This window comes from Heteronotia binoei, chromosome 4, assembly GCF_032191835.1.
Source record: "Heteronotia binoei isolate CCM8104 ecotype False Entrance Well chromosome 4, APGP_CSIRO_Hbin_v1, whole genome shotgun sequence".
In the NCBI taxonomy this organism is placed as follows: Eukaryota; Metazoa; Chordata; class Lepidosauria; order Squamata; family Gekkonidae; genus Heteronotia; species Heteronotia binoei.
Window position 1 is genome coordinate 57,808,772 of NC_083226.1, and position 25,965 is coordinate 57,834,736.

General features: G+C 42.3%; 1 protein-coding gene across 42 annotated transcripts in view; it reads left to right on the plus strand.

Moving 5' to 3' along the window:
* PTPRD (protein tyrosine phosphatase receptor type D) overlaps positions 1-25,965 on the plus strand; it is a 1,753,725-nt gene that overhangs the window by 1,545,107 nt on the left and 182,653 nt on the right. For all 42 annotated transcript variants that reach the window (XM_060237318.1, XM_060237320.1, XM_060237317.1 and 39 more), the window contains one exon: positions 1,646-1,905. In XM_060237318.1, the coding sequence (XP_060093301.1) occupies positions 1,646-1,905 (260 nt within the window). The remainder of the gene's footprint in view (positions 1-1,645; positions 1,906-25,965) is intronic.

A 25,965-nucleotide genomic window follows, 5' to 3' on the forward strand; every position in this document is an offset into this window, starting at 1 on the left:
ATGATGAAAATACTTCCCAGAGGATCTTCAGGTTGGATAAGTGGTCAGCAAAATGGCATGATTCTCAATATTATTATGGTGATGTCTTATGTGACTTTCAAGGGAGATCACACAAATTTTTGAAGTTAAACAGTCATTTCACTGTTGTATCTAACAAAAAAGTAACTCTCATTCTGATTTTAAAAGCAACAAAACCAGATTAACTGCATAAAAAGAGGGGTATAATATTTGGGGAACACAAGTTGTACAAAAATATCTTTGAAAATTAACTGAAAGAGCCAGTTTGGTGTAGTGGTTAAGTGTGCGGACTCTTATCTGGGAGAACCGGGTTTGATTCCCCACTCCTCCACTTGCACCTGCTAGCATGGCCTTGGGTCAGCCACAGCTCTGACAGAGGTTGTCCTTGAAAGGACAGCTGCTGTGAGAGCCCTCTCCAGCCCCACCCACCTCACAGGGTGTCTGTTGTGGGGGAGGAAGGTAAAAGAGATTGTGAGCATCTCAGAGACTCTTTGGAGTGGAAGGCGGGATATAAATCCAATATCTTCTTAAATATCTTCTGAAAGAAAAAGAGCCTGATATGTGTTTATACATTCTTGGAAAACTCAGATATATAGGATAATATTAGTCTACAAATTAAAATAAGATGACGTCCCTGGCACTTGGGGATTATTGGGAATTATTGAGGTTGAAAGAGCCATTGTGGTACTGAATTCTGGACTAGGACTGAGAAGAGCAGGGTCAAACCTTACTCTGCTAAGAAACTCAACTGAGTGACTGTGGGACCAATCATCTCCCTTATCAATCCTATTTCACAGTATTATTCAAAGGATTAAACAAAGGAAGAGCCACATACATTTATCTGAAATCTTAGAAAAGGAATAATAAAAATCTAATAGGTGAAAGCTGGCAACTTTAAAGTTTATTGAAGGGGCTACAATGAGATCAGGGGACAATTTCCCAATTATTTACCTCCCCACCCCAGTAATTCTTTGTGGGTGCTAAAATATCAACAACCATGATTTTAATACATTATTTGTTTTACTAGAGTAAATCCTATCTTCTCACTATGACATTTAAATCTTTCAAGTAAATGGGAGGAAGGCCTCCTCAACCGGATGAATGACCTTTGGATGGTGGTTGAATCCATGTCGCTGAATAGTTTTGTTGTATTGATTGGTTTTGTTTTATCACTGTGAGCCACATCAAGCCAATTGGGAGAGGCAGCATACAACTTTTCTAAATAAATCTCTTATGGTCTCCCTTATATTCTTAGATTCATATTCACAAAATGGTTCATACACAAATACATAGAAGCATTCTATTTTCAATAAAGTAGTCTTTTTATTTTCATTGTAACCCACTTTTCTCATGGAAGCCCAAAGCAGCTTGCATCATTCTCCTCGCTTCCATTTTATCCTTACAACCACGCCGTGAAATGGGTTAGGCTGAGATAGTGTGACTGGCCCAAGATGACCCAATGAACTTCCTCCATCTCCCAGATAGTAGTCTGATACTCTTAACCATTACACCACACTGGCTCGCAATAGCATACATACATGCATCTGGTGATTTTATATTAGATATCAGTTTTCCCTTTATGTTTTTCTTACTTACTAACAATTTATTTTAAAAATCCATTTATTAGATCCTATATGATGATGGGAAAATGGCGGTTGAGGTGGACGGCCGAGCCACTCAGAAACTGATCACCAACCTGAAGCCTGAAACATCATATTCATTTGTCCTAACCAATAGAGGGAATAGCGCTGGAGGTCTTCAGCACAGGGTGGCAGCAAAGACAGCACCAGATGTACTGCGAACCCAACCACTCTTTATCGATAAGACCAATGTTGATGGCATGGTAACAGTGAAACTACCAGAAGTACCTGCTAATAAAACTATAAAGTGAGTCACAAGTTGTAAGTCATGAATATTTTCAGTATTTTAAGAACAGAGCCTTGTAACTTCTTAGAGACAAACTGTTTTGTGTTTAAAGATCCAAGTAGGCAGCCTTGTTGGTCTGAAGTAGTAGAACAGAATAGGAGTCAATTGCACCTTTAAGACCAATTTAGTTTTATTTAGAACATAAGCTTTTGTGTGCTCTAAGCACACTTCATCAGACGAGGAGTCCAGCACAGTCCAGTTCCAAGGCTTGGGAACAGGAGCAAGCACAGGTTACCAGAGATAAGGTACAAAGCAGCAGGATCAGGGTAGAGCAGGTCAGTGCACAGAGGTATGGCTTGCAAGAATGCTTCCACCCTGTGGGTTGCTCAGCATATTCATCATTGTGACTTCTGTGCAGACACACCTGTGGAGGATTACATGATTTCAGACCAACCGCAGATAAGAGCTTCTAAGCTTTCCTGAAAAAGCTTCTAGGCTTTGGAGTGCTTCCCTTCCACTCTGTCTATTGAAGTCTCTTTTCCCTCCCAAAGGGTCATGGCAGAGACAAAGAAGCACTCCTTCCCTCAGTTCCCTTCTTGCTGCCATGGGGAAAGGACATGCTTCTAAGCTGCTGCTTAATGGGACCTCAGGAATTTAAAAAAATAATCCATGGAGAACAGTGAAGATTTTTCAACCTACAAATAATAGGATGGCTCTTTTCAAGAAGTGCAGGGAAGGCAGGGCAAAAATGGCCCAAAATGATGATTATTCCTCATGCCTTCTATGTCTCAGGGAGGGCCAAAATATAGCCACATGCTCAGTTTATAGATGCCTTACTCCCAAGGCATGCAAGGAAAGAGTGGCAAGACTTAAAGCCACACTTCAGGAAAAAGCTCTGGGTGCCCCAGATCCCTGCAGGGAAAAATGGGCCCAAATTGATAAGTGTGTGAAGGTCCATACATTCAAGCCCTCATTAGCAGAGCAACTAACTCAAGTCTCCAAGACCACCTATCAAAGCCATTTGCAGTCCAGACAAATCACCATCACATTGAAGCTGCTCCAACACCCTTCAAAAACTGATGATCTCCATCACCACAAAAACATTGCTTGTCCATTCAAGATTGGAGGTGGACTCCAGAAGTAAAGCTGCAGTGGGAAAATCTATGCTACAAGTGATTTTACATTGATCCGCCCCACCCTTCTCCTAGGGTAGGTGAGCTTGATATTCTCCCCTGTGGGACTGCACAGAAGCCACAACAGTGAAAACAGGGTTGCATTTACTTGTAACCATTGTTCATCAAGTGGCCTTCTGTGCAGGCACACATCCCTCCCTCCTTTCCCTGCTGTGGGCTGACAGATGTGCAGGGGTCTCATCACAATGGCAAAGGGAACTGAGGAAAGGAGTGCTTGCCCCACCTCTGTCACATGACCCTTTAGGCAGAAAAAGGGATCTATATAAACAGAGGGAGCAGTTAGAAAAGCTCTCAGAAAATATCATGCAGTTCACCCCATCCCATGTGTGACTGCACATCCCATATGCAGTTATATGCAGGGGTCATTTTGTAGGGGGGGGGGGGGAAGTGCAGGAGCTAAGTAGCATATCTCATTTGCATATGCCCCAGGATCTGTGTGCAGCAGGGAGAAAACTCTCCACTGCATGCAGACCCTGGCTGGAGGTTCAGGAGCTGTGCTCCTGTGAGCTCCTGCTGAATTCAAGCCCTGGTTATATATCACATTTCTAAGCACTATTATCATAATCATCTATTCTAATAGTCAATTGTAGCCCAATTGGTGGATAATGAAATCTGTGGATGGGGACTAGATGGGGAGAAAATAAGTTTTTCTGCAAACTTGAGGGAACCAAGTTCACAGAAAAACAAAAGAAAAACTTACTGAAAATGGAGGGATAGAGATTTAACCCTGCTGTAAGCAAACTTGTCAACATCTGTGCAGAACCACTGCTGCCACCAGCCCCACCTCTCCTAAGTAGCTTCTGAGGTGGTAAGGCAGAATCCCGAGTAGGCGTCCCAAATCCCCCGCTTTTCCTGGTGACCCCCGATTTGATGCCTTCTTCTCCCGCTAGCCAAAACTCTGGAAAGCGGGAGGGAATGGCGGCCCTTCCCACCCAGCCCCGATCGCAGCAGCCTTTCTTCAGTTTTCCCAGGCTGCTTCCGGTCCCAATCAGCTGGCTGGCGGCGGAGGGGGGAGAGAGGGAGCCCCGCCTGCAAAGGACCATGTGCCTTTGCACCTCCAGAGGCTTGACTTGAAAGGCTTCTATTTAAAATGGTGTGTCTGTGTGTGTTTCTGTGAAGAAGCTGGCAGCAAATGGTGAGTTGAGAGGCTGATCCGCTGCTTCAGACTGGCCGGGGGGGGGGGGGGGGAGAGGGAAACGTCTTTATTATTTCCTATGTGATCGATTCTCATAGGGTATAATGGGGAATTGTTCTGGAGGTTTCGGGGGCTCTGGGGGAGCTGTTTTTTGAGGTAGAGGCACCAAATTTCCAATATAGTATCTAGTGCCTCTTCCCAAAGTACCCCCCAAGTTTCAAAACGATTGGACCAGGGGGTCCAATTCTATGAGCCCCAAAAGAAGGTGCCCCTATCCTTCATTATTTCCTATGGAAGAAAGACATTTAAGAAGGTGTGCTGTCCCTTTAAATGTGATGGCCAGAACTCTCTTGGAGTTCAATTATGCTTGTCACACCCTTGTTCCTGGCTCCGCCCCCAGTGTCTCCTGGCCCCACCCCCAAAGTCTCCTGGCTCCACCCCCAAAGTCCCCAGATATTTCTTGAATTGGACTTGGCAACCCTAATCCCGAGGGTAGAGAAACTGGTGGTGGTGAGAACTGCCATCCCTATGAGCCCGACTGTTACTCCTTCTCCTCAGCACCCTCTGAGGCACAGAAGCAGTGGTGCTGCAGGCAGCCCTCTGTTCCAACCACAGGTGTCAGGTGGCCTCTTTCTGCCACTGGGCCACAGGCCTGCCCACTGCCGAAGCCAGCCAGCCCTCCACAGCAGCTGATGCTGAAACAGAGGAGTTGCAGTAGGTTGCAGCAGGCTGGCATGGGCTAGGATGAAATCACTCCTGCCCCTGCTGTTGCCCATTCTGGCAGATCCCATCAGGCTGGCTAGCTGTAGTGGTGTTGTCCTGTATGAGCCCTTGAGGTCTTTATGATCAGTGACCCAACAACTTTTGGTAGCACCCAGCCTCAGAGAAATCTGTCTGGCCTCAATGAGGACCAGGGCCTTTTCAGCCCTGGCCCCTGCCTGGTGGAATGAGCTCCCCTTGGAGATCCAGGCCCTGCAGGATCTGCTCCAGTTCTGCAGGGCCTGTAAAACAGAGCTCTTTCGCCAGGCTTTCAGCTGAGGCAGTGCATGTCACTTGTTATCAGCCTCCCCCTTTCATTCCATCCCAGTGCTATAAGATCTGCTTGATCTGTCTGTGAGGCAGAACCTGCCATTTTAGTCTATTGTCATTCTGTAGTTTTAGATGTTATATATTTAAATTGGTCTTTTATTGTTGATTGTTTTTATGATGTAACCCGCCCGGAGCCTGTCCTATGGGAAGGGTGGGCTCAAAATTGGATTGATTAAATAAATAAATAAATAAATAAATAAATAAATAAATAAATAAATAAAGACTAAGGTAAACAGGATGGGTAGATGGTCCAGATGTGTTATGGCAAGAAAACTGCGATGGGTCTGTTGTGATGGGAAAGTCAGCCATGAAAGACCTCCCCTTAGGAGCACCATTAGCTTTAATAAACTGATGCCCTCTGTGTTTATTGCTAGACAACCACAGCATTTCAGGCTTCGCTTCTGCTTCCTGTCAGTAAGAGGAATGGTGTGGAAAATAAGCAGGTAGCCAACCTGGATCTAAGAAATGAATTAAGACTTCTAACCTATTTCAAAAATTTGTGAGGAAAACTGAATTTAGTCAGTTGTTCAAAAATAAATTTCCAGAATATTTTGTCCAAAAAAAATTTCAGCCTCAGGTGAGAGATTGACAACTTGATCAGATCTCTTACTATTTAAAACAATCAGATCAATGACCAACCTAAGATTGTCAGAGCCTTGCCTACCTCATATAAATGTAACAACCTTTTGAAGTCTGTTAGCAAGAACAACAGTTGATAACTTACCGCCACATTTATCAAAGAAATAGGTCAAAAAATGTGCACATTGAGTATTGTCTTTGCCAGGTTTAGGGATCATGGTGATATAGGCATCAAATAATGACAATGGCAATGAGCCAAACTCAAAAGCTCATTATAAAATTAATAAAATTCTGGAAATAGATATCTGAAAAGGTTTTATACCATTCAATAGGCAACCCATCTGGTCTGGAAGATTTGCCATTATTCATATTCATTATCACTGTCTTTATTTCAACTATGCGTAAAGGTTCAGCAAGAATCTGTTGCAAGATAATATCTAAACAAGGAAGACTGAGGGCGTTTTCGCACTCACGTTCAGCCGGCGCGACCCCCCTCTTCACCGCGCAGGATCTGCGCGGATTTCGCACTAAATGCCGCGGAGCAGCCGGAAGAGCCGGAAACTCCCGTCGCAAAAGCCGCGCAAACGGAAACTGTTTTTTGGCGGTTTACGTTTGAGCGGCCTTTGCGCCGGGAGTTTCTGGCGCAAAAGGCTGCTCTGCGGCATTTAGTGCAAAATCCGCGCAGATCCTGCGCGGTGAAGAGGGGGGTCGCGCCGGCTGAAGATGAGTGCGAAAACGCCCTGAGAGAGAAATGCTTTCAGATCTTTTTTTGTAAATTTGTTGCCTTTAGTGTACAATTCAGAAAAATACTTCTTGTTGTTGTTCAATTGCACAGTCAGTCTGACTCTTTGCGACCCCATGAACAAAGTCACGCCAGGACCTCCTGTCTTCCACCATCCTCCGAAGTCTGCTCAAATTCGTGTTTCTTACATCAGTAATGCTGTCCAGCTATCTCATCTTTTGCCATCCCCTTCTTCTTTTGCCTTCTGTCTTTCCCAGCATCAGGATCTTCTCCAGGGAGTGCTCCCTTCTCATTTGGTGGCCAAATTTGAGCTTCAGCTTCAGCATCTGACCTTCCAGGGAACAGTCTGAGTTGATTTCCCTATGGACTGACTGATTTGATCTTCTTGCAGTCCAAGGGACTCTCAAGAGTCTTCTCCAGCACCACAGCTCAAAAGTATCTTTTCTTCTGCGCTCGGCCCTCCTTATGGTCCAGCTCTCACAGCCAAACATTACTACTGGGAATACCATCGCTTTGACTATATAGACTTTTGTTGGCAGGGTGATGTCTCTACTTTTTATTATACTGCCTAGGTTCACTATAGCTGTCCTCCCAAGGAGCAAAAGTCTTAATTTCATGGCTACAGTCAACATCTGCAGTGATCTTGGATCCCAGAAATGTGAAATCTGTCCCTATTTCCATGCCTTCCCCTTCTATTTGCCAAGGTGTGATGGGGCCAGATGCCATGATCTTAGTTTTTTTGATGTTGACTTTCAAGCCTACTTTTGTGCTCTCCTCTTTCACCCTCAAAAAGAGGTTCTTTAGGTTCTCCTCACATTGCCCCCCCAGTCGGAATGAAGAGACAGACACAAAGTGTTGGTATAAAAACCGGGCCGCTTTATTTAAAAGTTATGAACCTAAAACTGGCAGGGATGGGGCCTAAACGGGACAAGCCCTGGGGTCACCCCCTGACCCTGCCTTGTCCAAAGGGCGAGCCACCCTGCCCCCAGCACAAGCCCGCCGTATTCGGGTTGTAGCTAAGCGACCAGGCCCCGAGCCATTCTCCACTAGCATCAATGGGCTAGCATCAATCCCCCTCGGAAAGATCCGCCCAGGTGAGGCTTTTCCGTGATCTGCATTCCCCGCATTGAGTCGTGTAGCCCATCTGCGGTTCATACAGACCACCCACACCACTGGTGCTAGGCCATAGGTGCTCCCCTGAAAACCTGTGGCCAATACATCCTCCAGCCTGCAACCAAAATATAACTCCTCCTAATAAACCTAACGCTACCAGGCAGTACAAGGTAGGCGAAAAACAACTCCACAAAGGGCCAATTATGTGAAGGTGAAAAAATTCCTACCTGGCCCCTAATAAGGCGACTGATTAAAACCTGTACTGCCAAGGGGAGGGCAGGCGGGCAGAGAGCCGAAACGAAGTGCGAAGCTCTGGGCGGGGCCTGGGCTTATATAGCCCTGACGCCGCACCCAGAGAACAGCCCGGGATGTTGGGCTGAGGATCTGTCGCTCCCTCCTTCCGAGGGGGCAAAGACGGCCCCCAGCCTGAACGCCAGCGATGCCAGCTTGGCTGGGAAGGGGCCGAGCCTTCTTCCATTAGAGTAGTGTCATCTGCATATCTGAGGTTGTTGATGTTTTTTCCTGGCAATCTTATTTCTGGCTTGTGCTTCATCCAGGCCAGCATTCCGCATGATGTACTCTGCATATAAATTAAATAAGCAGGGTGACAATATACATCCTTGTCTAGCTCCTTTTCCTATTCTAAACCAATCAGTTGTTCCATATCCCATTCTGACAGTTGCTTCTTGACCCTTATACAGGTTTCTCAGGAGACATGTGAGGTGGTCTGGTACTGCCATCTCTTTAAGGACTAATAATAATAATAATAATAATAATAATAATAATATTTTTTTTATTTCTATCCCGCCCTCCCCGCCGGAGCAGGCTCAGGGCGGCTCACAACATAAAACACACATTGCATCAATTATACTTATAAAACATAGTTAAAACAATTACAGAGTATTAAAATTAACATAACAGTATGGCGTTATAAACAGGTTTCAATAATTTCAGAAGTAAAAACATTTCAAGAGTAAAAGCATTTCTAGCAGCATATCTAGTTTTGTCACAAGTTTTTTCGCTAGTTGAAGGCCATCTTGAAAAGGTGGGTCTTACAGGCCCTACGGAATCCCTCTAAACATCGTAGGGCCCTCACTTCCTCAGGGAGTTGGTTCCACAGTAGTGGAGCAGTAATAGAGAAGGCCCGGTCCCGGGTGGCTTTCAGTCTGGCCTCCCTTGGCCCAGGGATATTCAGCTGGTTTTTCCCAGATGACCTCAGTGCCCTCTGGGGCTCATATGGGGAGAGACGGTCCCTTAGGTAGGTAGGTCCTCGGCCATATAGGGCTTTAAAGGTAATAACCAGCACCTTGTAGCGAACTCGGTATGCCACTGGCAACCAGTGCAGTCCGCGCAGCCCCGGCTGTATGTGCTCCCACCTTGGGAGCCCCAGCAACAGCCTAGCCGCCGCGTTCTGCACCAGCTGCAGCCGCCGAATTCGGCACAAGGGCAGCCCCATGTAGAGGGCGTTGCAGTAGTCCAGTCTCGAGGTGACCGTAGCATGGATCACTGTTGCTAGGTCGCGGCGCTCTAGGAAGGGGGCCAACTGCTTCGCCCGACGAAGATGAAAGAACGCGGACTTGGCAGCGGCCGCTATCTGTGCCTCCATTGATAATGAAGGCTCCAGAAGAACCCCCAGGCTCTTGACCTTGTGTGCCGCTTTAAGCTGCACACCGTCAAGGACTGGCAAGGGGATTTCCCCTCTCAGGGCACCGCAACCCAAGCACAGGACCTCTGTGACTTGCCACAGTTTGTTGTGATCCACACAATCAAAGGCAGAAATAGACGTTTTCTGATATTCCTGTGCTTTCTCCATAATCCATCGAATGTTGGCAATTTGATCTCTAGTTCCTCTACCTCTCCGAAACCCAGCTTGAATTTCTGGTAGTTCCCGATCTACATACTGCTGAAAACTAGCTTGTAGAATCTTTAACATGACCTTGCTGGCATGTGAAATAAGTGCAATGGTGCGATAGTTTGAACATTCCTTGCCATTACCCTTCTTTGGGATTGAAATATAAACTGGTCATTGTTGTGTTTTCCAAATTTGTTGACATAATGTGTGCATCACTTTAACAGCATCATCTTTTAGGACTTTGAATAGCTCATCTGGGATACCATCATCTCCGCTCGTTTTGTTGTTAGTAATGCTTTCTAAAGCCTATTTGACTTTACACTCCAGGATGTCTGGCTCAAGGTAATCAATTTCACGGTCATGGTTGTCCAGGACATTGAGATCCTTCTTGTATAATTCTTCTTTGTATTCTTGCCACCTCTTCCTGATCTCTTCTGCTTCTGTCAGGTCCCTACCATTTTTGTCCTTTATCATGGCCATCTTTGCATGCAATGTACCCTTGATTTCTCCAATTTTCTTGAAGAGAACTCTTGTCCTTCCCATTCTGTTATTTTCCTCTATTGCTTTGCATTGTTCATTCAGGAAGGCCTCCTTATCTCTCCATGCTGTTCTCTGGAAATCTGCATTCAGTTGGGTGAGTCTTTCCTTTTCACTTTTGCCTTTCGCTTTCCTTTTTTCCTCAGCTATTTGTAAAGCCTCATCAGACAGCCACTTTGCTTTCTTGCATTTCTTTTTCTCTGGGATGGTGCTGATTGCTGTCTGCTGTACAATGTCACAAACCTCAGGAACTCTATCAGCTCTAGTTCCTTAAACCTATTCTTCACCTCCACTATATATTCATAAGGGATGTGATCAAGGTCAAACCTGAATGGCCTAATGGCTTCCCCAGTTTTCTTCAGTTTTAAGTCTGAATTTTGCAATGAGTAGCTCATAACCTGAGCTGCAGTCAGCTCCAGGTCTTGCTTTTGCTGACTGTAAGGAGCTTCTCCATCTTTGACTGCAGAGTATATAATCAATCTGATTTCTGTGTTGCCCATCAGGTGATGTCCATGTGTAGAGTTGCCTTTTAGGTTGTTGGAAGAGGGTGTTCGTTATGACCAGCTTGTTCTGTTGGCAAAACTCTACTAGCCTTTTCCTGGCTTCATTTTGTTCTCCAAGGCCAAACTTGTCAGTTGTTCCAGTCACCTTTTGACTTCCTACTTTGGCATTCCAGTCCCCTATGATGAGGAGGACATCTTTTTTTGGTGTTAATTCTAGAAGGTGTTATAGATCTTCATAGAACTGGTCCACTTCAGCCTCTTTTGCATCAGTGGTTGGGGCATGGATTACTGTGATATTGAATGGACCTTGGATATGGACCGAGATCATTCTGTCATTTTTAAGATAGTATCCCATTACTGCCTTCCTCACTCTCTTGTTAACTATAAAGGCCACACCATTTCTTCTACAGGACTCTTAGCCACAATAATAGATGTAGTGATCCTCTGAGTTATATTCACCCATTCCCGTCCATTTTAGTTCACTGATTCCCAAGATGTTGATGTTCAGTCTTGCTATCTCTTGTTTGACCACATCTAGCTTACCTTGATTCATAGATCTTACATTCCACGTTCTGATGCAGTATTGTTCTTTGCAGCATCGGACTGTTTTTTCACCATCAGACACATCCACAGTTGAGCGTCTTTTGGCTTTGGCCCAGCCACTTCACTCTTTCCGTGGTTATTTGAATGCTTTTCCCCAGTAGCATATTGGGCACCTTCTGACCTGAGGGGCTCGTCTTCCAGCGTCATATCTTTTAGCCTTTTGTTTCTGTTCATGGGGTTTTCTTGTCAAGGATACCAGAGTGGTTTGCCATTTCCTTCTCCAGTGGATCACATTTAGTCTGGGTTCATCTGTGGCCTGTCCATCTTGGGTGGCTCTGTATGGCATAGCCCACAGCCTCATTGAACTGCGTAGGCCCTCTCGCCACAACAAGGCAGCAATCCATGAGAGGGAGAAAAAAAATACTGAAACTTACTGAAAAATACTTACTGAACTGAAAATTTATTTCACTAGAGGCAGTATGTATTACATTCCTCTTATCTTTGATCAAAGGAATATAGTTCTTATTATTTTGCTGATATATATGCTTAAAATTTACCTGTCTCTCACCACTTTCCCAATATAACTGGCACAAACAAGTTATAAAGCATATTCTGCTTTCACCAGTAGTATATTATTTAGTTTATATTTAACCTTTTACAGTTCCTGATAAAGATCTGGTGTGGGAGATACAACGATCTGGCTTAAGAGGTATTTCAGTCTATCTTCAAAGTTACTTCTTTCATTTCTCAAAGTTCTTATGAGCAGCATAAGCAATGAAACTATCGGAAAACTTGATGGACAATAAAGAGTTGCCAGGAAAGCATAAAACACAGAACAACTTGATACTATCCAAATTGCATAACTCTCTCAGGCATGACTGCTTGCTTCTGCTCAAAAGCAGCCACTGCACAAAAGCCAGTGTGGTATAGTGGTTAGAGTTTCAGAAGCTGCACAAGCCCAGAGGCACCTGCGGAAGGACTGGGAGCTATGCAGGACACAGTTCAGTGACAGGGGTTTATGGCAGTGAGTCTGGGCTCAGCAAGGAAAATTGGGATTCCCCTCACCACCACAATTGCACCGCCACGAGAGTCTTGCACCCCCTTCCCCAATTGTACCTTTCTAAATCCACTGAAGTCAGTGAGCTTAGAACAGTGCAAAACATGGATACTTAGGGCTTTGGGGGATGTTAAAAGAAAGTGGTAAAGAGACTCATTTTTCACTTCCTGCTATATACTAGCCCAAGCAGCTCCTGTTAAAATCGCAAGCCTTACTGGCTACATTTGGCTAAAACACCATAAAATATCCAATACTGTAGGAACAGAAATGAACATGTTTAACAACACACCACCATCATAACTTCAAATTAATATAGGAACAATAGTTTAACAGATTCAGGTGGGTAGCTGTGTTGGTCTGAAGCAACAGAACAACGTTTGAATCCATTGGCACCTTTAAGACCAACAAAGTTTAATTTGTGCATGCACAGGAAAGCTTATACCCAAAATTAAACTTTATTGGTCTTAAAGGTGCCACTGGACTCAAACTTTGTTCAATAGTTTAATATGTTCTCCATTTCGAAGGCTTTATCATAAGCACTGCCTAGAACAGAGATTTCTATTTTCAAAAACAGCAACTTGTGATTTAACTTGGAAAAGTAATAAATGGTTTTGGCAGTTATGTGTTCAGTTCACAGTTCTGGAACATGGTTTACAAGACTTCTTAAATAGCTCTGTGCAGATTAAACAACAAAGATAGTACTAAAGAGTTGACAGCCCAACACCAATAGGGATTCAAAATGATGGACAATAAAGAGTTGCCAGGAAAGCATAAAACACAGAACAATCAATAAGTGTTATTGCTCTGGTTGCAGTGATCCTTGCTGTCTGTAAGACTCCCATGTGTGTGGCAAAGGAAATGGGGAGGAAAATGAGCAGGTTGTTAAATATTGCTGGGGATGAAACCTGAGTTTTCTCTGGTGAGTTTTTATATCAAAGGCTTTGTAAACAAAACCTCTCCTTTTCATTGCTGATTAAAGAGTTCACAATGAAGTGATATTACAAGAAATTATTCAGGAGCAACTAACAGGTTGAGAATATGAAAACTGAAGTAAATGTTATAAAGCTAATTTAAGAGGTGGTTTCTAAGCAGAATGGAAAAGCAAGTCTGAAGATGGCAAGAGTTATGGGTAAAGGCCCCGAGCCTGTTTGCAGGGAGGGCGGGATATAAATAGAAATAATTAAATAAACAATAGAGAGAGCCAAGAAAACAAAAAATAACCAACACTCTGAGGAAAACACAGTAACTTTCTTATAATTCATGAACTGTTGAAAGCATGACTGAATTTGCACCATGGTTCACTGGTATCAGCCCCCAAGATCAGAGCTGGAATATCTGAATATATATATATCACTGACCATAGGATGACCATATGTACACCGGATCAAGAAGCAAAGCTCCCTGGAACCATGCCAGCCCAATACTCTTGTGATTCCAAACAAGCTTGGTCCTCATGGTCCTTCCTTGGGTGCTTTCACCCGACAACTGTTTGCAAGTGGATTTTGCTATTTGTACACTGTAAAAATCCTGTTGCAAAGCACATTCTTTAGTGTGTGAATGCACTCTCTGTTGGGGTACTAAATATTAGTCATGCAGTACTGAAAAGCTCTTAAGGGCACCTGATTTGGGGACATCTGCCACAATATAGCTTCTGTACACTGAGCACTTTAAACCAGGGCTTTTTTTGAGCAGGAATACACAGAAGCGCAGTTCTGGCTGGCTTGGTGTCAGGGGGTGTGGCCTAAGATGCAAATAAGTTCCTGCTGGGATTTTTCTACAAAAAAGCCCTGCTTCAAACTATATAAATGACAAAATATTAATGTGAGGTGATCTAGCTTCTGAATTACAAGGATTCTTAGCAGGCTATATGCTTATCAGAAAGACACTGTACTTATCTCTTTGGAGATTGGATGGGATGAAATTGTATGTAACAATAAATAAGGAATGTAGTATGTTTCTTTTGCCCTTCCTCCAAGGAGCTCGTAGTAGTATCTCATTTTATTTTCACATCAGTCCTGTGAGGTTAATTAGACTGAGGGTGATATCAGTATAAGTGTACCCATTGGCTGGGCAGAAATTTAAACTGCAGACATTTTTGGTTCAAGTCTAGTGTTTTACCAACTATGCCAAGTAGGCTATTTTAATATTACTAGCGTTTGATAAGTGTAAAAGATATACTGTGCAGAAGCACTCAAATAAAAATTCACTAAGCCAATTTTTCTTTCAGTCAGACATTAAGGGCATAACGCCTACATTTTTCATGATTGAAGTTTTCATGATTGAAAGCAGGGTTTTTTGCCATTAGAATTCCTGCTGTGTCTTTATATCTTTAGTTCATAGCAGTTAATTTATTCAAGGCTAGAATCTGCAATAGAGCCATCACAGATATTTGTGGTGTCTCAACCAAAGAGATAATTGGTAGAAGGAGGCAATAGAAATGTATGTCATCATAAAGTCCCCACTATCAAACAGTTGGGAAGGAGAGGAAAGCTCCCTAACAACAGACTTAGAAGGAAGCATTTATATATATATAAATACACACACAATATGCAAACAATCCATATAATAAAGTTCCCGCTTTCAAACAGATAATATAGATTTTTAAAAATGTGGATATTACAAGTAGGGAATGATAGCACTTTTTTCTGGTTACTCATATGTAAGCGCATGAAAAAACTGAGGTTGGAATAGTGGAACAGACAAAGGCAGTAAATAATAGCAAAGAGAAGTGTCTCAATATGTCTATACATATCATTTTTTCTTTATATTATATCTATGTTAAAATAATGGAAAATGTGGTAGTATTAGGATTTTTTTTTAATCAAGTTCAGATTCTCCTAAAATTCTAAAATGCTAAACCCACTCTCACTGAGTATATCTATATATCCACAGTATTCCAATGTATTTCTCTTTTAGAATAGTATATCAGAATGATGGGGGTTTTGTACTGACATACTCAAATAAGGGATATTGACTGTTTATCTCATCATATATACTAACCCATCTTCCACTATATTTTACTGTGGTCTTTTTTTTCTAATGGCAAACTAGAATGATGTGTGTTACATGTTTAAATTAAACTTCTTGAGAAACTAATGCCCTCATTTTAAGCCCAGAGCTAACATCACAACTGACTCTTATTTATGGCACTTCACATAGACATAAATCTGCTGTTCTGACTTATATCGCCCCCTTGTTGATGCAGCCCAGTTAACATAAACTAACAATCGCCAGACTCCAAATTGTTTTTCTTTTAATCTGCTAACAAACATTTCCACGATTTTACATACCAATTCACTGCCTACTCTCTCTATATTTAGGACTGCTTGCCATTCCATCCTATCGTCTAATGAAGTGTGCTTCTAGCACACAAAAGCTTACATTCTGAATAAAACTTTGTTGGTCTTAAAGGTGCAAATTGACTCCTAAAATTCGTGTAATGGAACTCCATGCTTTTTTTCTTATTTTGTGTTGTTGTGGCTTGGATTAGGGGTGGAGGTATGTATCATATAAAATTTTAGATACATAATATCGTTATGGAAATACCATGTATTGCAATACGTATCAAATTTGTAACATTTATATAAATATATTTAAGTGTCCATCATGTGCAAATTCATAGGTCCAGACTAGAACACTTGACACATTAACTCTATGGATATGAACAACTAGATAATTCTGTTTGTATTGTAGAATTTTACTGTATAAGTTGTTTCCATGGCTTCCCCCAAAAAGAGGTGAAGTGAAGCAATGGCCACAGGTGATAGAGTTGACAGGCCTGCAGCCACCTCATCAAAGTGAGGTGTTTTGAAACCTCCAGTAGCATTGCTCAGTATTTTGCTGCTCGAAGAGAGGAGTGAAAGAGCCTTAGTTGCTGTCTCATGGGAGGGGAACAGTATGAGGTGCGGGAAGAACAAACAGCAGAAAAACTGATGATGAGTGGGGGTGGCAGCCAAGGCACTGGTGTCAGACAGAAGCCCTGGTTAAGCTGGCACAAGTGTTGTGAATAAGAACAATATGAAAACTAAAACTATTCTGGTAATATTATTTTCTATTAAAACTAATACAGCCACATTTAAATAATTCCTATATATCAACTGAATTTACAGTTCAATCCTAAGCAAGCCTGTTGACTTTAATTGATTTAGGAGGGTATAGACTCTACTTAGGATGGCACTGCTAATCTACTAAAAAAGTGAAGTGTTCCAGAGCGATAGCTGGAAGATCTTGGAATCTTTTTGTTGCTCAGGGTGATAATGTTTATTGTAATCTTTTCTATACTTATCACGCTTTTCCATCTCTTGTATTTTACCCTGCTTTGTCTTCTTGTTCTAAAGGATCCTTGCTCGTCTTTGTTAAGTGTAATGTTTATAACCATTTACGTTTGCAGACACATCCATTAGCAATCTAAATGTGTAAGCATTCTTTCTGAATAGGTTTAGTTGGAGCAGTCTAATTTCCTGGTTTATTGTAAATGGTGTTTGTAATTAAACCTCTGCTTTGCTTTGCACAAATTACGGAGTTGTTGTTACCAAATGTTACCAAAACTTTCTGGATTTAGAGGGAGTAAAAATTCAGCAGGTGGCAAGGTTGATTTATAGATATAGTTATGTAGCAGTTTCATTTTGAAAAGTTGACATGGAAATCCACTAAATTAATTAAAACTATATCCATAATGCAGAATTTCAGGGAAGTGCTAAATTATTTAAAGGCTTCAGAAATCTGAAGCCAACTTTTTGTGGTATAAAAAAGTGATACATGGATTAACATAAATTTATATTTTTAGTACAGAAAATGTTTTTGAAAGGGTTTCATGCATATTTTTTTCATTTCTCATTTAATTCTTCAACATTGTTCCTATAAATTTAACTTTATATATAAGTTTTCCCTATTAAAGATCTTGGTTCCTGTTGTGAGTTTTCAGTACATTCAAAAATGAAGAAAAGTTGAGGTATAAATAAGAACCTGAACATTCAATAAATTCTAAAGTGAATATTCTTTAATAAATAGACAATAGTCAGAGAGGACTTTAGGAGCACTCCCAGGCTCTTGACCTTTGGGGCCGGTATAAGTGGCACCCTGTCAAAAGCCAGCAAAGGGATCTCCCTTCCTGGACCACCATGACTCAGATAGAGAACCTTCATCTTTGTCGGATTCATTTCAGTTGACTCAGTCTGAGCCAAGATGTAGTACCAGGTCCAAGTTGGCCAGGGCACAGCCGGATCGGCCACCCATCAATAGATAGTCACAGTAGTCTTGGCTTGGAGAAGTGATTTAAAGAGAACTGTCTTCTCCAAGCTAGCCAACAGGGCAGTGGGGGCTTCAAGAGCCAGACAATGTGTGTCAAAGAGTGATAAGTGGCTCCCAAGCTACAGTTTGGCTACCCGTGGTTTAGATATTTATAGACCTAAGTGGTCTACCTCCAGGATATATCAGGGACTACCCCTCCTCTGTTATGACCTGCAGAAGATTTAAGATTTCCCATAGAGCTAAATTGTATCTACCCCCACAATACAGACAATCACACCAGCAGGATGTTTTTCAGCAGTGGTACAAAAAAAGTGCTACCTCAGGAAGATTTGCTTACCTTCCGCAATTGATGGCAACTGAAGAGAGTGCTATTCCTGACAGCATTCAATGTATCTGCCTTGCCTTTAACTCTAAGGGCGTTTTCGCACTGACCTTAATTGGCAGCGAAGCCCCTCTTCACCACGCAGGATCTGCGCGGATTTCGCACTAATTGCCGCGGAGCACTCGGAAGAGTCGGAAAGTCCCGCGGCTTTTGCGGCGCAAATGGAAACCGCCAAAAACCAGTTTCCGTTTGCGCCGCAAAAGCCGCGGGACTTTCCAGCTCTTTCGGGTGCTCCGCGGCAATTAGTGCGAAATCCGCGCAGAACCTGCGCGGTGAAGAGGGGCTTCACTGCCGATTAAGGTCAGTGCGAAAACGCCCTAAGTGTATTATGTTTTGCTGAATTTTAAACTTAAAGCACATAGAGGTGTTTGTTTGGTTGGTTGTTTTTGGAAGCAGTTCAAAGCAAGTCTATTCAAAATCCTATTCAGTTCTCTTTAATGGGGCTTACTCTCAGCACACAGCTACTAGGCACTATTAGTGTCTTTTTGTTGTAATGGTGTTTTGGTTTTATTATTTATTGTATTTTTTTTTATTTTAAAATACTGTAAACCCTCAGGCCTGCCTGTGAAAGACAGAGTCTAAACATTTTAGTTAAGAAGTAAAATAGTTTACAGATTTTCTCTCATTCGTGTTGTAAAACTGTCAGGCAGAACATTCTTCCATTTTGACATGTTGCAAACTAGTATCTTGGCAACAAATGACCTACGAAGCCAAGGATGTCAGATTTTAAGCTGCATCTTCTGGATCTAGACAACTGTTTACTCTGGGCCACAACACCTTTTGAACCATATATCAAATGTAGCCTAACATAAACATTATCTTTTTGACTTGTATATGGGAAACTGGAAAACACTTACGAACTAACTACTAGTATTGCTTAGAAAATCATTAGCAGTTATATTTCTTTTTAAGAAATCATTGCACTTAAATTTCAGTTTTGCTCATGAGATCACAGCAACAGAAAATGTCAGGCTGTTTTGGCTGGAGCCAAATCAGCATGGACTGCTTCATTTTCAAAGTGTAGGGTTTTTTTTCCTTTTTTAATTTTCAAAACTCAATTTTTGTATCTAATTAAAAATGACATTACTGAGAACATTAACCAATCATGTCAGCACTTAAGGATATTTATTGGCCATGTTAGGATGGAAGATCTGTGCTTGATCCATTTTAAGAACTATTTTCAGTGAACCTGAGTTTACAGAAAAGGAGGTAAATAGCTGAAATACACACAAAATGTCTGTACTTTCTTTTAAGGAGCCATCATGATTCTTTTATGTGCAATTTAAATGAGTACTTACAACTGTCCCTACTCTGTATGGAATCCTTGAGCAGAGGTTTTGAGGGATCTTAATGGCTTCTAGGATGAAAAACGATAAAATTTTGTAATCTGACCAGGCTACCTGTGTGTATTGATTTTGCAAGTGATTCGGTTCCATTAGGTGAATTGCTGCTGTGGTTGAAAACGGGTTGTGGGGAGTCATTGCCAAGAAATGAAACTTTTTATGCACCTTTTTAAACTGCTTTTACAGGAGGGAAAGGAGTGAGAGATACTGGGCATGATACCTTTTAAAGGGGGAAAATATATTAAAGTGCACATCAGTACATTCCAAGAGTGATTTTTCTCCCCTTCCATACTGCTTTTTCAGTGCATGTTTCACTGAATAGATACTTTACCTTGCAATGGGTTTTTTTTTGTTTCATTTTCTCCTATACATGTATTATATGTGCTTTCTTATATTGAAAATGTTTAATTTTTATACTTGCCAATATAAGGCAAAACCTGATTACCATATGTAATAGTGAAAGGTTGTGACTGAATATCACCACTTATATCTCTACAGTATACTTTTATATTGAATGCAATTAGTTCATACCCAGTAGATCTAACAAATTGTATAACATTTTTGCTGTCAGGGATTTATTCCTTTGAAGATTCCCATACAGATGAGTTTTAGGAATAGTTCAAGGACAGAAAATAAAATCCAACATTTTGGGAGATGCCTGTTCTCTGAAATGAGAATTTTCCCTTTCAGAACAGTCTAAACGCAATATTTCCATAGGATTCCTATAATGGATGTAGTAAAAAGCAATCTGCTGTTCTAGAAAAAAATTGCAAAGTAGCTTTGAAGTAGTTTATATGCAGGGCTTTTTTTGAGCAGGAACCCGCAGGAATGCAGTTCTGGCTGTGTTGCCATTAGAAGGTGTGGCCTAATATGCAAATGAGTCCCAGCTGGGCTTTTTCTACAAAGAAGCCCTGTGTTCCATTGAGGTGTGTGACCTAATATACAAATGAGTTCCTGCTGGGCTTTTTCTACAAAAAAAAGCCTGTTTATATGTAAGTCAAGGCAAATAAGGTTCTTCATTTATTAAATAGCATACATTTGCCATCTTTAACATATCTTTTCCCCTATGGTAAATTAATATTGACTTGAATACCTGACAGGGATGTTGAACTCATGAGGGCCTGATCTGTCATAAATGAGACCTTGTTGGGCCAAGCCATGTTGGGCTGGGCCATGTGTGTATTTAAGATTAAGTAGCAGAAATATAAACTTTATAAGGGACACAAACACAATTTAATTTTTAAAAATTAAATTAAAACACGCTTAAAACATTAGCACTTGTTGATCTTAAAGATGCTTTCTTTGTATCTCTCCCATGGAATCCAGGGAACTGGACAAAGGAAGCTCTGGCTCTTTCCTTCCTTCCCCAGGGGACCAGGAGGGGGAGGAGCCTCAGCCAATAGTAGGAGGAGAGACTTGGGTCAATAGCTCTGCTGTGCAATTGAGAGGCTGGCAAAGCAAACTCTCCCTTTTCACTTCACCCCCTAGGGAGGAGCCTTAGCCAATGGAGAAAACAGAGACTTTGTTCTGTAGCTCCTTGCTATTGAGTAAGCCTTGCAAAGCAAGCTGATGTGCAGAAGGAAGCAAGAGAGAGGGAGAAGGAAGCAGATGACAGCCAGTTGCTTAAGGGCCTGATAGGAGCCCTCCGAGGGCCTGATTTGGCCCCCTGGCCGCATGTTTGACACAGCTGATCTAGAAATATTATGATTAAGGTTTTCATTTATAAAAAGTGCTGTGCAGGATTCTCTCAGACATTTCATTAATCATAATAAACTCTTTTGATTTCCCTCCACATTTTTCAATGCAGTATTCCACAGTTTGCTTTGAATTTCACTTGAACTGAAATTTTAGTTGTAATTCTGCTTAAATGTTCAAAAAAGTAAATATCAGAAATACTTAGTCTCCTGAACAATAAATACTACATACATACTTAGTGCAGTCCGTTATTTCCCAGAACAAAATTTGAATCCATTGGCACCTTTAAGACAAAGTTCTGTTCAAGGGTGTACAATTTCCTGTGAATGCACACTTCAGATACAATGTAATGGATATTGCCAGTCCATATATATAGGTAGAGGGTGAGCAGTAAATTAGCATATAGCATAATGAAGGTGTTTACAGATTCAAGGACAAAACGGGAATGGGGAGAGATCTTACACAGCCAATTGCCTGAGTTTAAAGGTTGCCTCCATGCTTGAGAGGAGATGGATGGAACATAATGGCAGCTAATTACTTTTAGCATTCCACTATAAGGATACATTACCCATCAGTATCCAATTTCTTTCACTATGTTTTCCACTGGAATTAAACCCAAACAATTTGTAACCATATAAACTAAGCTTGTTATTCCTGTTTGGTTCTTAAATCTATTGAATATCTTCATTATGCTGTATACTAATTTACTATGGATGGACACAGACCAGAAAAGCCCAGTTTGGTCCAGAGCTCATGAACTGGGCAAACCTTCAAACAAACAACCATGAAATGAATTGGTTTAGGTGGTGTCAGGCCCACTCGAGCTCATCTGCTTCACCCAGAAGTGACACAAGTGTGTCAGCCCCCTAGCATGCTCATCTCACTTCCAGATGGCATTGGGCCCCACCCCCGGCAAGCCCGCATTATCTGGAAGTAACAGAAGCACTTCAGCTATATGCTTGCATCACTTATGGATGATGCGGGAGCATCAGGAGCAGGGCCCAATGACACTTAGAAGTGGCATGCCAAACACATGAGTTGAACCAAATAGAAAAGCTCAGTGAGTGTTTGTGGGAAGGTGCCTTCTCTGAACTTCAACTCAAGAACTCTGAACTTGGCAAATTCTGGCCCAGACTTTGGCTCGGGTTGTACCTATCCCATCCCTAATTGCTACCATCCAGTGGTATTATTTTAGCTGATAACCTTTCCTTGGGGGAATTCTTTGTTAAGTAAATTAGCACCTTCTGGACCCTATTGCTGACAACCAAAGGGGAAAAAGGTCATTCCTTCATCTTTAGGGAGGGTTGGTAGCAGCAACCGAAATAATGAGTAGTCTGTTGTTGGTCTTTGTAAAGTTAGTCATCTTAGTTGAAAAGCGAAAAAGGTTCCCAATCACCTGCTTGATACTCATGTGCAAGTCTTTGTAAATTTGGCTTAGAACACCAGAATTATGGGCATAATTTGTACAGCACCTCTAGGAACAGAACTTGAGGTGTTTTATTTATTATTTATTACTTTAAGCTTATATCCCGCCCTCTCCGCAAGTGGACTCAGGGCAGCTCACAACGCCACATTAAGACCAGAAGTGTCTCCGTCCTGTGACCTGGTTGAAAGCCGGACTGGAATGGATCCAGTGCAGAAGTGTCCTCCAGGAATCCCTATAGCTGAGTTGCCACCACCCGCTCTATAACCTTACCCAAAAAGGGAAGGTTTGAATGAATGAATGAAAGTTTAATACGGTCAAAGACCAATCAATTAAATACAAATAACTTAATAAGATACAGTCAGGCAATAGTAAAATGGGAATAAAACATACACAGTATAAAATATAATTAGGCAATACTATAATGAGAATAAAACATAGACAGTATAAAATATAATTTCCTCCCCAAAACACTGATTAAATTCCAGAACCAAGGCGTTCAATTGGGTATTCCCCTTAAGAATTGCTTCCGGAGACTTATGGCTCGCGAAGCAAACTTTGCCACACATAAAGTGGTTCCTTTGTTCCTATCAGCCAATAATCTGTCTAGCTGAAATCTAATATTTCTTCCAGGGACACTGGCACAGATCGGGAGTATATACTCGGCCCTAATATGCTGATATAATTTACATTGGAATAGTACATGCTCCCTATCTTCCGGTTTATTGTCCCCACAAATACACAGTCTCTCCTCGTATAATTGTCCTGTGTATCTGCCTTCAATAATAGCTGACGGTAACATATAAAATCTGAGAAGAGTAAATGCTCTCCTATACTCTGCTTTGTCAAGATTTTGCAAGTATGGCATCAGTGTTATTTTATGTAACTCCTCTATTCCTGGTAAATAGCCTTTAAGCTGATTCAGATCATGCTGTCTTTCAACATCCAAGATCCTCTGTTTAAGAAAGGGTTTAACCAGATTATGCTCCATATTGAGCAAAAATTGTTTAGATAGTCCATAATAGCCCAACTTGGACTCCATTTCTCTGATCCACAGAGGAACAACCTATGTGCTGCTTCGGCAGCACATATACTAAAATTGGGAAGGTTTGATACCAGCCGATAATTTGCCAATATGGCCGGATCTGCAGATGGTTTTTTTAAGAGGGGACGGACCACTACCTCTTTAAGAGGTGTGGGAAAGATCCCTTCTACCAGGGATCTGTTGACAATACTTTGTAGTGGGTCACCTAGCCATGTCTGGCTAGCTTTTATAAGCCAGGACGGGCACGGATCCAACCTACAAGTCGTAGGGCGTACAGCCAAAAGGATCCTGTCGACTTCCTCCAGGCTGAGTGGGCTGAAAGAATCCAAAATTGGACCAGAAGACGCACTCGGTGCCCCAAGTTCTTTTACTGTATCAACTATGGTGGGAAGGTCCCGTCGGAGCGACAAGACCTTATCTGCGAAAAAAACTCGCAAAAGCCTCACAGCCTATTTCCAATTCTCTAATATTTTGTTTTCCCTGTGATAGAGTTGTTAGTGACCAAATTATACTAAACAATTGTGCTGGGCGCTAGGTCACAGATGCAATTCTGGATGCAAAATAGGTCTTTTTTGCAGCCTGAACTGCCATCTCATACGTCTGCATAAATGACCTATAGGATGTTCTCGTAGCTTCATCACGGGTATGTCGCCCTTGTCTCTCTAGTCGTCTTAATCGCTGTTTCATTGATCGCAACCCCATAAGAACATAAGAGAAGCCATGTTAGATCAGGCCAATGGCCCATCCAGTCCAACATTCTGTGTCACACAGCGGCCAAATATATATATATATATATATATATATATATATATATATATATATATATATATATATATATATATATATATATATATATATATATACACACACACACACACACACATACACACTGTGGCTAATAGCCACTGATGGACCTCTGCTCCATATTTTTATCTAACCCCCTCTTGAAGGTGGCCATGCTTGTGGCTGCCACCACCTCCTGTGGCAGTGAATTCCACATGTTAATCACCCTTTGGGTGAAGAAGTACTTCCTTTTATCCGTTTTAACCTGTCTGCTCAGCAATTTCATCGAATGCCCACGAGTTCTCGTATTGTGAGAAAGGGAGAAAAGTACTTCTTTCTCTACTTTCTCCATCCCATGCATTATCTTGTAAACCTCTATCATGTCACCCCTTAGTCGACGTTTCTCCAAGCTAAAGAGCCCTAAGCGTTTCAACCTTTCTTCATAGGGAAGGTGTTCCAGCCCTTTAATCATTCTAGTTGCCCTTTTCTGAACTTTCTCCAATGCTATAATATCCTTTTTGAGGTGTGGCGACCAGAACTGCACACAGTACTCCAAATGAGTACCAAATGGTATACCATGGGGCAGATCATGAACGAGGATGAAGAGGATGTCAGGGAGCGATCTCGTCGATGGCCGTGGAGAGTTGGTTGTTCCAAATCTCTACTAGCTCATCCAGCGAGTCACCAGAGGTCCAGGGATCCCGCATGGCCATTTGAAGCCGCAAAGGGTCCATCTAGCTACGCGGGCGAGCTAAAACTTGCTCACCGCCTAAACGGGAAAGGGGTGGTATGTCCACACAAGCCTTCAAGGCCTGGTGGTCAGACCATGGCACTGCCTCGGCAGAAATCTGATCCACTACAACTCTCGCCGCAAAGATCAGGTCTAGTGTGTGCCCAGCTCAGTGCGTGGGTGCTCTTATATATTGGGAGAGTCCTAGTGCTGCCATGGAAAGCACTAGGTCCATCGCCTGAGTGGAAGCGGCGTCCTCGGCATGGATGTTGAAGTCACCCAGGACTATAAGTCGAGGATGCTCCAATGCCCAGCCTGCTACAGCCTCCATCAGTGACAGTAAGGCACTGGCTGGCGCGTTAGGCGGACGGTACACCAGCCAGATTGCCAAACTCTCCCCAACATCCCACACCAGGCCCACACACTCCACACCCTTGATCTTCGGTGGTGGAAGCACCCTGAAGGAGCAATCCTCCCATATGAAAAAGGCCACCCCTCCCCCCGCCCGCTAGTCCGAGCCTGGTGAAGGACAGAAACCCAGGTGGAGCCGCTTGAGAGAGGGCAACTGTCTCCCCGTCCCGCACCCAGGTCTTCGTCACGCAAGCCAGGTCTATATCCTGCCTGATAAAGAAATCCTGCAGGACTGAGGTTTTATTGTTTATGGACCTGGCATTGCACATTACCAGGGACGGAGGCGAGTGTTTCCACTTGGCCCTCCTACCTTCTATCCTTGAAATGGGACACAGGCTGGAAGGAGAGCGAACCCTCTTGTGTCTCAGTCTCCTTCCGTTCCAACTTTGCCTGCTCCCACCGCTATACTTTCCCCTCCCCTGGAGCACTGGAATCCCCTGACTTGACATCAGCTACCAACAATCTTACAGAGTACCAGGCCACCTATCTCAGTCAACAACAACATATACAATCACGTATTCTGTTCCTCCCACCCACTCAACCTAATATTCTAATTACTGATTACTAATGCATCTTGTAACCTAGCTAAAAACTTATTCTAACCACTACTAACTATCCCAGCCAATTAATATTTTTTTTTCTTATTAAACCAACCCCCCTCCCCCCATCTTCAATT